The 14,895-nt window shown below is 38.7% G+C and overlaps 1 protein-coding gene across 1 annotated transcript in view; it reads left to right on the top strand.

The window, feature by feature from the left end:
- WWTR1 (WW domain containing transcription regulator 1) overlaps positions 1–8,731 on the top strand; it is a 134,519-nt gene extending 125,788 nt beyond the window's left edge. The window contains exon 7 of the mRNA XM_027061617.2: positions 5,306–8,731. Within this exon, the coding sequence (XP_026917418.1) occupies positions 5,306–5,490 (185 nt within the window). The 3' untranslated portion in view covers positions 5,491–8,731. The remainder of the gene's footprint in view (positions 1–5,305) is intronic.
- Positions 8,732–14,895: the final 6,164 nt, after the last annotated feature.

Consider the following 14,895-nt stretch of genomic DNA (forward strand, 5'->3'; position numbering starts at 1 on the left):
CCCTCTCTCTCTCTCAAAAATAAATACACATTAAAAAAAACAACAATAAAAAAAGAAGTCAGTCTCTCTCTAAAATTTTAAGAAAAAAATAAAGGGAGCACTTGGGTGACTCAGTTGGTTGAGGATTTGATGATTTGATGTTCGACTCTTTTGAGGGGGGGGCGTCTCCTACTCTTGATTTCAATGCAGGTCATGATTCCAAGGTCGTGAGATTGAACCCCGTGTTGGACTCTATGCAAAGTGAAGGGCCTGCTTAGGATTCTCTCTCTCTCTCTCTCTCTCTCTCTCTCTCTCTCTCTCTCTCTTTTCCCCCACCCATCCCTCTTCCCTGCTTGCATCCTCTCTCTCTTTCTCTAAAATTAAAAAAAAAAATTATATATATATAAAAGAAGAGTCAGGGTAACTTTGACCTAGTGACCTAGTCCCCAACCTGCCCCACCTTTAGGCCAGGCCCCAGCTAGCTTCTGGTCACGTCTCCTCTTCTTCTCCAGGAGTGAGGCCTTCACTTGCAAAAGCCAAATTTGGTCTTATTAGCCAAATCTAGATTAAATCATAAAGTGCTCAACTCCCAGAAGATAGTCTAGAACCAAAAATAAATGACGGCTGAGGGGTCCACCGTTGGCAATTATTCATTCAAATTTCCCCTCCATCATCACTGAGGATAGTAAATGAATTGTCCGTGATGAAAAGAAGTCCTCTCCCCAGTGCCATCATCCACAGTGCCTGTATCTGTTACACTGTGCTCTTAGATGACTGCTCTCTGTGCTCTGAAGCTAAACTACTGGTCAGACAAGAGTCAGACTCAGCTGGGCACCTTACGAGTGAAGTGGGTTGGATGGACCAGCTGCTTTGAGGTCTCCCTGCACCTCGTCATCGACGTGTTTGGACGATTGCACAGACCTTCTTGTGAGGAGTCATACAAGAATAGTTTGAAGTGTTTGTTTTGTTGTTCTTCGATTTATTACTTAGGTTTTCTCCCTCCCTCCTGCTTCCCTCCCTTACTTTCTTCATCTCTCTATTTTTTAGTGTGAGATTTATTGTGTCCTCTTTGGAACAGCCTTATGAAGTAGCTCCTTCCTACATTTAATAATTGTTTGCTTTCATCTTTTAAATACTGGGAAGCCAGTAAAGATAAAAACCAAAAGTTAAATAAGAAAAGACTCAGGAGCTCTAAATCTAAACCTGACATTAAAAAAAAAAAAAAAAGAAAAGAAAGAAAGATGGGTTCATTCTATGGCTTCTAAAAATGACCTCAAGTAGGTAAGTAGGGAATGTTTTGAAGCCAAAATATGGAATTATGTGATATAATGAAAAGAATATAGTCTTTGTAGATAGGCAACGCAAGGTGAATCTTTGTTTCTCTACTTCTCGGTAGTGACTTTGGGAAAGTGATAGAACCTGCCAGGGCTTTGGATTTCTCACCTATAAGTGGGAGTAATGTGCTTACTTCATGGAATTGTGGGGAGTCGTGAGATCACAGAGCTTGGCCCAAAGTTCTCTTCTCCCCTTCTGAGAGGCTGAAGTAAGGACAAATTGAACTTGATAAAGCTAGGCTTCTAAGTTATCCTGGTTAAGTGAGCGTCAGCCTGGGGAATTTAGGGTCATGTCTGTGAAGGCTTTCAAGGAAGTAGGCATAAACCTGGAGGACCAGCTGGCGGTGGGCACAGCTCAAGTGTGGCTAGAAAATGTCTGTTAGATTCACTGACCACATGATGAATGGAAACAAGCCAGCTGAGCACTCCCTTTGCAAATCACACGTGCAACCCATAACTGGATGCGGTGGGGAATAGAGTAAAGGGAACAACGAGAGCAAAAGCTGGGAAGTCATCCACTCTTCCAGAATATTCATACGTGTTTTTTTAAACACGTAGTCACGGTTCATATTTAATTCTGGAAAAATATTTGTTATGTTCATTAATAAATGTTCCAACTAATTTCACTAAAGAAAAATTCTTCTAGTAGTTTCTAATGCCACAAGCTTACTAGGAAATTACTTCTAAAAATTGATAATACAAATCATCGATGTTTTAACTACTTTAAAAAAGAGGGATATCTGTTTCTTTTACACTTAATAACCTGAAAATGAGTCTATGAAAATATTTTTAAAAAATACAGTAACACTGCTCAGTTTCGTTAGGTCCCTTGTTTTTTGTTTTTCTTAGAAAGAATGTACAACTCTTATTGCTCACAAAAGAAAAGAAGAAATAGTGCTCCCTTCAGTTTAGTAGCAACATAAACATCTACCCCCGTCTCTCTCAGAGCGCTTAGAGAGAGAAGGAACCGGAAGAACATATCTTTTTAAGAATTGCCTGTTTTTTTTGTCTCTCGCACTTTTTAAATGTATAAAACGGCAAGGGCCAAAAATATCCCTCCAAGATTGCAAAGTTGGTCCAAAGAGAGTGATTTTAAAATTGTTAACCTTAGTGAAGGTTCTTATAACTAGTCTCCTCATGCTTTCCATGTCTGAGAAGAAAGGATAACAGAAATTCTTTAAAATAGATTGTGTTTGGCTAAAACTAAAATGTATTATGATGACAACATTTTCATGGGAAATCAATAGAGGTGAATGGTTTTAACTGGAGATGAGGAAAAACGACACCCAGCATTTTAGATCAGATAGTTTTTCAGGGTAGATCATTTTTGTAAGCCTCGTTTCCATCTGTTACATTCCAGTGGGTAGTAAAAGTTATTTTGGGTTTTCTGTTCTATTTTGATACTGTTTTTCAATATCAGTAACACTATATTGAGGGCATGTCAAACGTGATTTAATTTTTCAAATTACTGCCTTTTGCAAAGAAAATCCTCTAAAATATGGCCAAGAGTCACTGATACTGTATGAGTTATAGAAGAGCCATTAAGCTTTACTATCACCAAAATGCAAGTTTGATTATGTTTCCCTCATCACTCAGAAAGATGTGATTTTTCTCCTTGGTAAATGCATATGGTTAGAATGAATTTTCTCTGGTTTTGCTCAGAATAGTGAAATTTCTGTGAACCCTTTCCAGAAAGGCTAATGTACTTACAAGACACAAAAGCTAATCTAACAAGTTTCTTACAAATGCTTCTGGGGTGGAAGCTGGCCTTAGTTAGCGATGCCCCTCAGTCTCTGAGGTCTATTTTATTCCTTCAGAATTGATCAGGGCTATTTGAATTAATCAGTTGTTCTGATATTGTGTAAGTAACAGTGACGGAGTTCCCAGGTTTTTCTTTCTCAGCATAATCAGTAGTTATTGTATGTGGGTATTTGTATAAGTTTGTATATATGAGTGATTCCTGGAACCGGACATTATATGGTGCTTTATTCCATTGTGGGAAGAAGATACCTACAGCCCCAATTTCAGATGGATACACTGAGATTCAGACAAATTAAGTGTGTCTAAGGTCACACAGCTAAAAAGCTCAGTCCACTGTCACCAAGGTCAGTACATTTTCTCCTAGAGTATTATTCATAAAGAACATGTGTCATTCGTGTCATATCCCAGGCATCTCATTTTTCTAGAACAACATTTTCTCAATTGTGTTCTGTGGACTCCAATTCCATTAGGATATAAATTCTGCCACAATAGGATTGGATGATTAAATGGGTTTATTAGGTAATAGTGGCCTAAACAAAATAAAACCAGTTTCTTTACAACAAGACTTCTCAGAACCTTAATATGCTCACGTGCAGTGTGACTCACATGCATTGTGAGAAAAGTAGATAGTTGTGGGGTGCCAGGTGTGTGTGTATGTGGAGGATGGGTGATCCGCAGGACTTACTTTATTATTTTTTTATACAACATATTTTAAGAGACAATGGTAAGGTATGCAATAGACTGAAAAAAATACAAGTAATACATGCAGATCATGTCAACCAAACAAATTCCTCAAAATATTGTTATCAACCTTGTGCTTGCTTATATCATGGAACGTAGATCTTCTTGACAAACGTTTTTTAAATATGCAAGCAAAGAGAATTGTAAGCTACTATGTAACCAGCAGGAGACAGAGAAAAAGGGTAAGAGAGAATTTATGAAGACAAGAAAACTCAGGACATATAATAATACAAGACAAAATCTAAATGGATATTAGACAGTGATGAAAGATATTATTATTGGGGCACCTGGGTGGCTCAGCTGGTCAAGCATCTGAGTTCAGCTCAGGTCATGACCTGGTGGGTCATGAGTTCGAGCCCCACGTCAGGCTCCATGTTGACAGCTCAGAGCCCGGAGCCTGCTTTGGACTCTGTGTCTCCCTTTCTCTCTGCCCCTACCCAGTACCACCTATGCTCTGTCGCTTTCTCTCTCTCAAAAATAAATAAAACATTAAAAAAAAAAGATATTATTATTGAGGATAAACTTGTTTTTCCTGTTTTAGAAAAAAATAGGGGTGCCTGGGTGGCTCAGTGCGTGAAGTGTCCGATTCTTGGTTTTGGATCAAGTGTCATCTCACAGTTTGTGAGCTTGAGTGCCCTGTTGAGCTCTGCCCTGGCAGCACAGAGCCTGCTTGGGATCTTCCCTCTCCTTCTCTCTTGCAGAACTCACCTTATAAAATACTTTTAAAATGATCCCTAGAGCCATCAATGAAGACAGCTTTTTAATAACATGGTGAAAGGAAACTCCTCAGTACTGTCTTTGAGCATAAAGAGGGATGACGTGGGTAAATATGAGCTTACAATTAAATCCTTAGAATATAGCTCTGCAATAAGGTATTTATTACAGGGAGGGCCTCTCTAGCCTTTCACAAAACAGCTCTTCATGTAGCTGTCATGGGAAGGTGCAGATCACAGGTCGGATCCACAGTGCCTTGCTATCTGCTGGGCTTATCCATCCTGCACACGTCTACCCAGGAGGGAAGGATTCACCCAGCACCTGCATCCCTCTCCCCCGCCCCTTTTTTAATGTTTTTGTTTGTTTGTTGAGAGAGAGAGAGAGAGACAGAGAGAGAGAGACAGAGCACGAGCAGAGAAGGGACAGAGAGACAGAGGGAGACACAGAATCTGAAGCAGGCTCCAGGTTCTGAACTGTCAGCACAGAGCCCGACGTGGGGCTTGAGCCTACAAACCGCGAGATCACGACCTGAGCCCAAGTCGGACACTCAGCCGGCTGAGCCACCGAGGCACTCTCCATCTGCATATCTTCTGAGCGAGCACCCACAAACTCAGTTTCAGTAACGTGGCAGCTGACAATTTTCAGAGATGAACTGTTTTAGACCGGTAGCAGTATAATCTTCTGTTTCAATGTAAGGACTGTGTTAATGATATGAGAGCTATCAGCTCTTCAAGAACTTAAAGGAATTAAAATGGTCACCTTTTATTCTGTTATAGGAGAAAACGCAGGACAGACACCCATGAACATCAATCCTCAGCAGACCCGTTTCCCCGATTTTCTTGATTGTCTTCCGGGAACAAACGTTGACCTAGGAACTTTGGAATCTGAAGATCTGATCCCCCTCTTCAATGATGTAGAGTCTGCTCTCAACAAAAGCGAGCCCTTTCTAACCTGGCTGTAATCAGTACCATTGTAACTTGGATGCAGCCGTGACCCGACATTTCCTGGGCCTCTTGGAAAAAGCAATGGAGCAGAGTAAGTCTGCAGGTATACCACTTTCTGCCTCCATGACTCAATGCTCCCTCCCTCCTTTCCATGTGGCCAGTTTAATCATCGCCTGGATTTGACAGTAACTCAAGTGAAACATAAATAAATAAATACTCTATTTTCATTTTCTGCAGGCCCGAATTCCTGTGAATCCGGGGCTGTACAGAATTGTTTCTGCAGAATTGATTACACAGAATTGCTTCTCTGTTTTTCTATCTGCTGCCCCATGACTAAGCTTTAGGGGTGTTAGTTGAAATTTATATGTCAATTGATTATAAGCCACAGAAAGCTGACCACAGGCAGTGACTTGTGACAGGCGGCTCGGTCCAGGAAATGTACATGAAATTAAACCCGATTTACAGTTTCAAAAACTGTACTGATGACAGTAGTACCAAATGCTTTAAAAAATTATTTAACTTGAGCTTTAAAAATCATTGTATTGATAGTAGATCTCTGCTGTATGGAATACAATGTAGTTTTGAATCCATGCTGGTCCTGATGGTTCTTTTACTCTGTATTTGCAAAGGCACACACGGTCTTTTGTACTTTGTCCTTTATCATTACTCTACTGCGTAGCGTCTAGACAACTTGTCCTTCTAGCAGGAGAGGAGCAGGAACGTGAGACCAGTTTGGTACTAATGATGAGCATTTATTAAACAAAACTTTTTTTAAATTACAGGTTGGATTTTTTTTTAATTGCAGCTTAGAACTTGATGTTTCTTTTATACAGCACAATCATTTTGTAGCCGACGACAAAGGGCAGCCAAACGTTTTTGATAAACCAGTGGCAACTGTATTTTTGTCTTTTGAAAAGCTGTTCTGAAGACATCAGGACAACATACATAGCTTTCAAACTGATGGCACACACAGGAAACTGTTGCTTTTTAAATTCTGAAGGCTTATCAGTTTTGCTTTCAAGATTTCAAGTGTTTAAATAATCTTATCTATGAAACTGTTTGAAGGATGAAGCAGATCTCTGACTGACGTGTAAAAAAAAATGCCCTCTGAGGGTGTATGGTGGAGACTTACGTTTCTGAATTCAGTAAAATTGATTCCTAAGTATGTTATCCTAACCCTGTTTGCTACAGTTGGTATAAAAAGGCATGAAATATGTACTCAATACCTCTTATGTAACCAAAAACATTTTTTATTAGCTTTTAAGGACTGAGAGAGAGCATCAGGTTCAGCCGGCACGTACCTCTGCCTGCATTGCTGATGAAGTCCTCGATTGTTTAATATTTTGAACTGACATTATTTATAATCTATGAATTTAATATCTTTTTTGAAAGACATTAATAATTCAGGTCTCTGAGAGGAACCTTCAATTCCCACGGGGGCTTATCTATTGGGGATCTTCCATAAGATCCTTTCCAATCTACCAGAATACAGACAGGCAGAATACATTTTATCTTGTTGGAAAGAAGGCAAGTGAAAAGGTCAGAGATGAAGTAGTAAAGTCACGGTATATAGTGGAAAGGACTAGATGTGAAATGGACATTGACAAGTGATGATACCCCAGAAGCAAGACAAGCAGGAGGTCAGAGAGGTGCCCCGAACGAACAAAGCAACAATTTTCTACTACAACTTTCATACCAGTAGACTCTGTTGTAGGAGAAAAGGCTTTGGTGCACTTTATGTGGAAGAAGGAGGGGAAGGGCTGGTGTTGCCCTGTCCACGATGCTGAGCGTATCTGTGGACAAGAGCATAACGCCCGCTGTTGCTTCCGACACAATGAAGTGATTTCTTTTTCCCAAAGGACCCATGGTTTATGTTCTTCTGATTCCTTCTCTCTCTAAGCGCTCTGAGAGAGACGGGGGTAGATGTTTATGTTGCTACTAAATTGAAGGGAGCACTATTTCTATTTCTCTTTTGTGAGCAGTAAGAGTTGTACATTCTTTCTAAGAAAAACAAAAAACAAGGGACCTAACGAAACTGAGCAGTGTTACTGTATTTTTTAAAAATATTTTTATAGACTCATTTTCAGGTTATTAAGTGTAAAAGAAACAGATACCCTCTTTTTTAAAGTAGTTAAAACATTGATGATTTGTATTATCAATTTTTAGAAGTAATTTCCTAGTAAGCTTGTGGCATTAGAAACTACTAGAAGAATTTTTCTTTAGTGAAATTAGTTGGAACATTTATTAATGAACATAACAAATATTTTTCCAGAATTAAATATGAACCGTGACTACGTGTTTACTTAATAGACAAAGCCAGATGTAATTTTTTGTTTTGTTTTTAAGGCCATAAAATATGGCCTTTGTTAAAGAACACTAAAGCTAGAAATCTAAACGTAAGAACAACTTTTTAAAGGGTATTTCCTATTATTGTAAGTGTTAAAATCCCTGCAGAATTCATGACAAGGTGCTATTTATATTTCTTATTATAAAAGAATGCCAGGATGTCTAGTCTTTTTAGTCCTAAATCAGCAAATTTCAACATTTCATCCAATACCTGTGCCACAGAACAGGCATATTAACAATTGAAATGGAAAAATAATTTCAGAGATCTTTCTTCCCAGGTATTTTTTTTTCCTGATAAAACACGTTTTCTTGAGGTAAATACATTGTCAAAACCTATTTGCAATTCTACTAAATCTAACTAATTGCTAGTGTTTCCCCGTAGTATTCAGGATGTGAAAGGCCATTTCTTTCACTGATTGCCACATCAGGGAGGCAGGTTAAACAGAATGGGACGTTCAGTGTGTGGGGTGGGTGCTGTTGACCCCAGCGTGGTAGAAAAGCTCTCTTTAGAAGGTGAGAGAAGTGTCGCTAATTATAAGTTGTGTTCTCATGACATCGTTAGACAGTAACTTCTGAAAGTACAACTTTTCTGAAGAAACAAAATAAGCTGTTAAAAAAGGAAATTGTGGATTAATTTCACTGGGAAAATAGGCGATTGACAGAGACCGTTTCCCTAAAACACTACATCATTTATGTGCTAGTACTTTTAATTTCTTTTTTTTTTTAAGAAAATTTACTTCTACATTTTGTAATACAACATATGTGTGTTTATTTTTAATTTAGAATGCGGTGCGTACAGAAGGTATGCAGCCAAATCAATCATATCAAACCATTTTACCTGGAGTTTGGTACTGGTTTTTACTTCTCTGATTCTGTATAAGAAAAATAAATACAACTCAATTTCCACTTGGAGCCTTTTTGTCTTTTCATTATTTGTGTGCGTTCCTTTTACTCAAGGCTTTGAGTGGTACTGAAGAAAAGCTTATGTAACCCTCCTGGCAGACAATGAAAGAAAAGAAAATTTTGTGGGCCAACATTGTTTTGGCTCAGATGTCTGGTCTTCGATATTCTAAATATCCACGGAATTCTGGTTCCCACTTTATGTGAAGCAATCCACTGAGATTTTTTAGTGTGTATGTAATTTATATGTTATATGTACAATTTATATATACATAAATACATAATTTTTGAAAAAGTACACTGCCCTTCTAACACCCTCACCGATTTGATTGAGATGTCAGAACTATAAGATGCTCAGGTAGCCTGGGTGGCTCAGTCAGTTAGGTGTCTGACCCTCGGTTTCGGCTCAGGTCGTGATCTCACAGTTTGGGAGACTGAGCCCCACCTCGGGCTCGGCCCTGGCAGCACAGAGCCTTCTTGGGATTCTTTCTCTCTCCCATTCTCTCTCTGCCCCTCCCCTGCTTGTGCACGTGGGTGTTCTCTCTCTCTCTCTCTCTCAAAACGAATAAATAAACATAAAACAAAAAGTTGTCCTCGTGGAGCTAGTAGGGGTGGATATTTCAGGAAGAGGGAGAAAAAAAAAAAAGAACTATAAGATTCTCAGTCTTTCCTGTGTTGTTAACAATATAGTGTGGCTTCTTGTTTCAAAACTAAAAACAGCTTATCTGAGTGTGGGCTTGTGACAGTGTATTTTCTCTCTCCATTGAGTCCCTTGATTCTCACTATTGTAATAACTTTGTCCACTCCACAGAAACATTAGGGGACAGCACTCTCAGCAGAAGAATGTTTTCAAGCAGAAACTAACCAGCAGAAAGGAGAGATGGTGGTGGAAACAGCTTACCAACATTCCAGAGTCTTAAGTCTCATACATTCTTTTTTTTTAAATTAAAAAAAAATTTTTTTTAATTCCAGGACAATTAATATATGGTGCTGTATTAGTTTCAGGTGTACAATGTAGTGATTCAGTAATTTTATACATTACTCAGTGTTCATCACAGTAAGTATACTTTTAGTTTTCTAAAGTTTTTTTATGTTTATTTATTTTTGAAAGAGAGAGACAGAGCATGATAGGGGAGGGGCAGAGAGAGAGAAGGAGACACAGAATCCAAAGCAGGATCCAGGCTCTGAGCTGTCAGCACAGACCCTGACACGAGGCTTGAACCCCTGAACTGTGAGATCATGACCTGAGCTGAAGTCTGACACTCAACCTACTGAGCCACCCAGGCGCCCCACGGTAAGTATACTGTTAATCCCTTTCACCCATTTCACCCATCCCCCCACCCACCTCCCCTCTGGTGACCATCAGTTTGTTCTCTAATAGTTAAGAGTCTGTTTTTTGGTTTGTCTCTTTTTTGGTGTATTAATTTCCACATATAAGTGAAATCATACTGTGTTTGTCTTTTTCTGACTTATGTCACTTAAAATGGCAAGATTTCATTCTTTTTATGGCTGAGTAATATTCCAATTTGTGTGTGTGTGTGTGTGTGTGTGTGTGTGTGTGTGTGTATCACCTTTTCTTCATCCATTCATCTATGGATGGACACTTGGGCTTCCATATCTTGGCTATTGTAAATAATGCTGCAATAAACATAGGGGTGCAAGTATCTTTTCACATTAGTGTTTTCATATTCTTTGGGTAAATACCCAGTAGTGGAACTACTGGATCATAAGGTAGTTCTATTTTTAATTTTTTGAGGAACCTCCATAGTGTTTTCCACAGTGGCTGCACCAGTTTGCATTCCCACCAGCAATACACTAAGATTCCTTTTCTCCACATCGTCACCAACACGTACTGTGTTGTTTTCGCCATTCTAACAGGTGTGAGATGATACTTCATGTGGTTCTGATTTGCATTTCATTGACAACTATTGATGTTGAACATTTTTTCATATGTTTTTGGCCATCTGGATGTCTTCTTTGGAGAAATGTCTGTTCATGTGTTATGCTCATTAAAAAAATTTTTTTTTATAAACTTTTTTTTAAAGTTTATTTATTTATTTTGAGAGAGAGAGAGAGAGAGAGAGAGAGAGCAAGCACAACCAGAGGAGGGGCAGAGAGAGAGAAGGAGAGAATCCCAAGCAGGCTCCACACTATCAGCACAGAGCTATAAATGGGGCTTGATCTCACAAAACTGCAAGATCACTACCAAGCTGAAACAAAGAGTTTGATGCTTAGCTGACTGAGCCACCCAGGTGCCCCATCTTCTGCTCATTTTAGTTGGATTGTTCATTTTTTTGGTGTGAGTTGTGTAAGTTCTTTAGTTTGGATACTAACCCTTTGTCAGATGTATCCTCTGCCAGTATCTTCTCCCATCAGAAGGTTGTCTTGACTTTTGCTGGTTGTTTTCTTTACTGTGCAGGTCCTTTTTATTTTGATGTAGTTTCATGTATTCTTTTTAAAATTTTGTAAAGTTTATTTTTGAGAGAGAGAGAGAGAGAGAGAGAGACAGCATGAGTGGAGGAACGGCAGAGAGAGGGAGACACAGAATCCGAGGCAGGCTCCAGGCTCTGAGCTGTCAGCACAGAGCCCAGTGTGGGGCTTGAACCCATGAACTGTGATATCATGACCTGAGCTGAAGTTGGATGCTTAACCAACCGAGCCACCCAGGTACCCCTCATGTATTCTTTTCAAAAATGTTATTTCAGGGGCACCTGGGTGGCTCAGTCGGTTAAGCGGCCGACTTCGGCTCAGGTCATGATCTCACAGCCCGTGAGTTTGAGCCCCGCGTTGGGCTCTGTGCTGACAGCTCAGAGCCTGGAGCCTGTTTCGGATTCTGTGTCTCCCTCTCTGTGACCCTCCCCTGTTCATGCTCTGTCTCTCTCTGTCTCAAAAATAAATAAACGTTAAAAAAAATTTTTTTTTTTTAAAAAACCGATATTTCATCACTTCTAAGGTAACGTGCTCAATTTGAAAATGTTACAAGTACCAACACGTATAAAGTAAAAAAGTGAAATTTCTCTATCCCCCAAGTCTCACACTTTAAAAATTATATTAAAAATTATAAGATCTTTTCCTATAATGTAGGTTGTATTTTTTTACCAAAAGAGAAACAATTATACATGCTGTTTTCAATCTTTCATTTTTTTTTCTCTTAACAATAATAATGATATGACTAATAGTTACTGAGAATTTACTATGCACCAAGCACTATGGAAAATACGTGATGTATATTACCTAATGTAATCCACATGGTGACCCTATCATTTCATTAATATTATCCTCATTTTATGGATGAAGAAGTTGAGGTTTAGAGAGGTTAAGTCATTTGCATAGGGCTATACAGTAAGAACAAATACATCCAATGCTTCATGGGTATCTTTCCATGCCAGTACACATAGTTGTATACTGGACTGTTTTTTTAAGTTTATTTATTTATTTTGAGGGGGGGGTGGCAAGAGAGAGGGAGAGAGAGAGAGAGAGAATCCCAAGCAGCCTCCATACTGTCAGCACAGAGCCCAATACAGGGCTAGATGCAGGGCTCCAACTGACGAACCATGAGATCATGGCCTGAGCAGAAATCAGTAGACGCGTAACTGAACCACCCAGGCGCCTCAATATACTGGATTATTTTTAACAACAACTAATATTTTGTATGGGTGTCCCCTACTGCTAGCCAGTTGATTCTTTTTAGTTTTTGCGTTTACAAGATAGTGCTGCAGTAAACAGCCTGTTCTCGTGTGAGTATGGCTGAAGGATAAATTAATAGGAAAGGATTGATTACATCATGTGATCTTAAACTTTATAGGTTCTGTCAAATATTTTTGAAAAAAAGGACTGTACCAATTTATACTTCCAGTAACAACAGACACAAAGGTCTGTCTCACCATTGCCAATCTGGAGCTGAATGTTGCCTTGTTTGTTTGTTTGTTTTCAAGATTGAGAAGTCTTCTTACAAACATGCAGTTTCAAAAATAAAAATTATCAGGGGTGCCTGGGTGGCTCAGTTGGTTAAGCATCCAGCTCTTGATTTTGGCTCAGGTCATCAAAGTTCGTAGGATTGAGCCCCACATTGGGCTCTGTGCTGACAGCACAGACCTGCTTGGGATTCTCTCTCTCCCTCTTTCTCTGCCCCTCTCACTCATGCTGTCTCTCTCTCTCTCTCAAAATAAAGAATAAATTTTAAATAAATTTTAAAAAATAAAAAATAATCAAATATTTGATTAAATATTTGATTAAATATTTGATTAAAATATTAACATTTTCTGGTTTCTTTCCCACTATACATTCCATAAAATATTTGGGAAGATATGTAGAATATATAGAGTTCAAACATTGAATGAAAAATGTATTTTCTATTCTTATCAATAAGTATAATACAAAGTAGTCTCTTTTCTGGTTTTCTTCCAACTTTACTGAGATATATTTGACATGTAAGTTTAAGGTGGACAATGTAGTGATTTTATGTATATATGTGTTGGAAAATGATTACCACAGTAAGGTTAGTTAATACATGTGTCATTTCACATACTTACAATTTCTTTTTTTGTGGTGAGAACTTTTTACTAACTCTTAAATCTGCAAATACCGCAGGTAGAAAACATCTTACTGTTACAATTTGTATCTCCCCCCACCCCAGTTTGTATTTCTTGAATTAATAGTGTAATTGAATGATATTTTCATAATGCTATAGTGAGTGATGTCAGCTCTCCACCCAGCTCACCGTAGACTCCTTTTTACTGTTTTATGCCTCCTATCCCCCACCCTGATGCGTTTTTGCTTCCAACAGCTAACATCTGTGGCTCTTTTTAAAAGGATTGCGGTCACTTTGCCCCCACACATGCAGCGAGCTAGATGCATATGAATTTATATTTTACAACAAGACCTTTAGCCAATGATAGGAGGCTATGTAACTTCTATTTCAAAGTGCCCTGTGGGATCAGGCAGAGACTGCCTTCTCTAGGACTTGGCCTGAGAGCACACTCTCGTTTGTCTGCTTCCCTTTCCTGTCCTGTTTCCCCACTCTCTTACCAGTTTCCCCTGTAAATACCCACTCCCTTGAAAAATTCTTTCTTAAGTAATGCTTCTTTAGTAAGTCACTTGTCCATGAGTCCTTGTATCAGGGTTTGCTTCAGAGAATGCGACCTAAGATACTATCTAGAATATACAACAAGCTCTTGCATGTCAAATGAGAAAAACAGTCTAATAGAAACATGGGCCAAAGATATGAATTGAAAGTGTATAGGATGGGAAACTGGGTGCTAAATAACTTGCCAACTTCATTACTAATCAGGAAAATGGAAATTAGATAGTAATGTTATACCATTTCATTTCTAGCAAATTGCAAAATTGAAGACTGGTAACGAAGCATCAGCTAGGATTTGGGGAAATGGGGACACTTAGTGCACTGTTGGTGGCAATGTAAATTGATAAAGGCATGAGGCTGGTCACTTGGTCTGTTTTACTGAACAACCACTGTATCCAGTCCCTAGGGCGATGCCCACATCATAGTGGATGCCCAGTAAATTTGTTGAGTGAGTTAATTTTTTGGCACATTGTATTCCCCGAGTAAGTGAATAGTTTCAGAGGTGACACGTGGGGAAGATGGGGTTGCAAAATAGGAGGGAAGGGACTTTCTAGATGATTTAGTTGAGTAAACAAATCTGTCACCAATTGATGGGGTGACAGGCATTGCAGCCACACTAGCTCAGAACTGGGACTCATATGTTTATAGTGTATCCAAGTTTCCATTTTTTTTTTCTTTTAGGATTGCAATGTTAAAAATTCATGTATTTGTATTTCCAATTAAAAAAATTGTAGCTGCCAAACTTAAGATTTTTTTTCCCTTTGGACACTAATTTTTTTAAAATTATGATTAATATTGTGTGGATATCAAAGCTCCTAGGTATATAATTTACTTATCTTCCATTGAGAGCACATATGAAGGTATTGTACATGTGAGGTTAAAATCTAGAAAATTTATGGTATCTGTCTTGCTGCCCAGAATAGTTAAATATATATAATGGATTAAAATGAATTTAGAATTAAGATCAGACACATTATGTCATGTTAGACTTTTTTGGATGAATTTCTAGTCACTGGAGTGAGATGGGTCTGTGAATTCTGGCCCTAAAACAGAATAGATTCATTCCAGGCATGCCTCAGAAGGTACATTCAGG

Source organism: Acinonyx jubatus, chromosome C2 (assembly GCF_027475565.1).
Source record: "Acinonyx jubatus isolate Ajub_Pintada_27869175 chromosome C2, VMU_Ajub_asm_v1.0, whole genome shotgun sequence".
Taxonomy (NCBI): Eukaryota; Metazoa; Chordata; class Mammalia; order Carnivora; family Felidae; genus Acinonyx; species Acinonyx jubatus.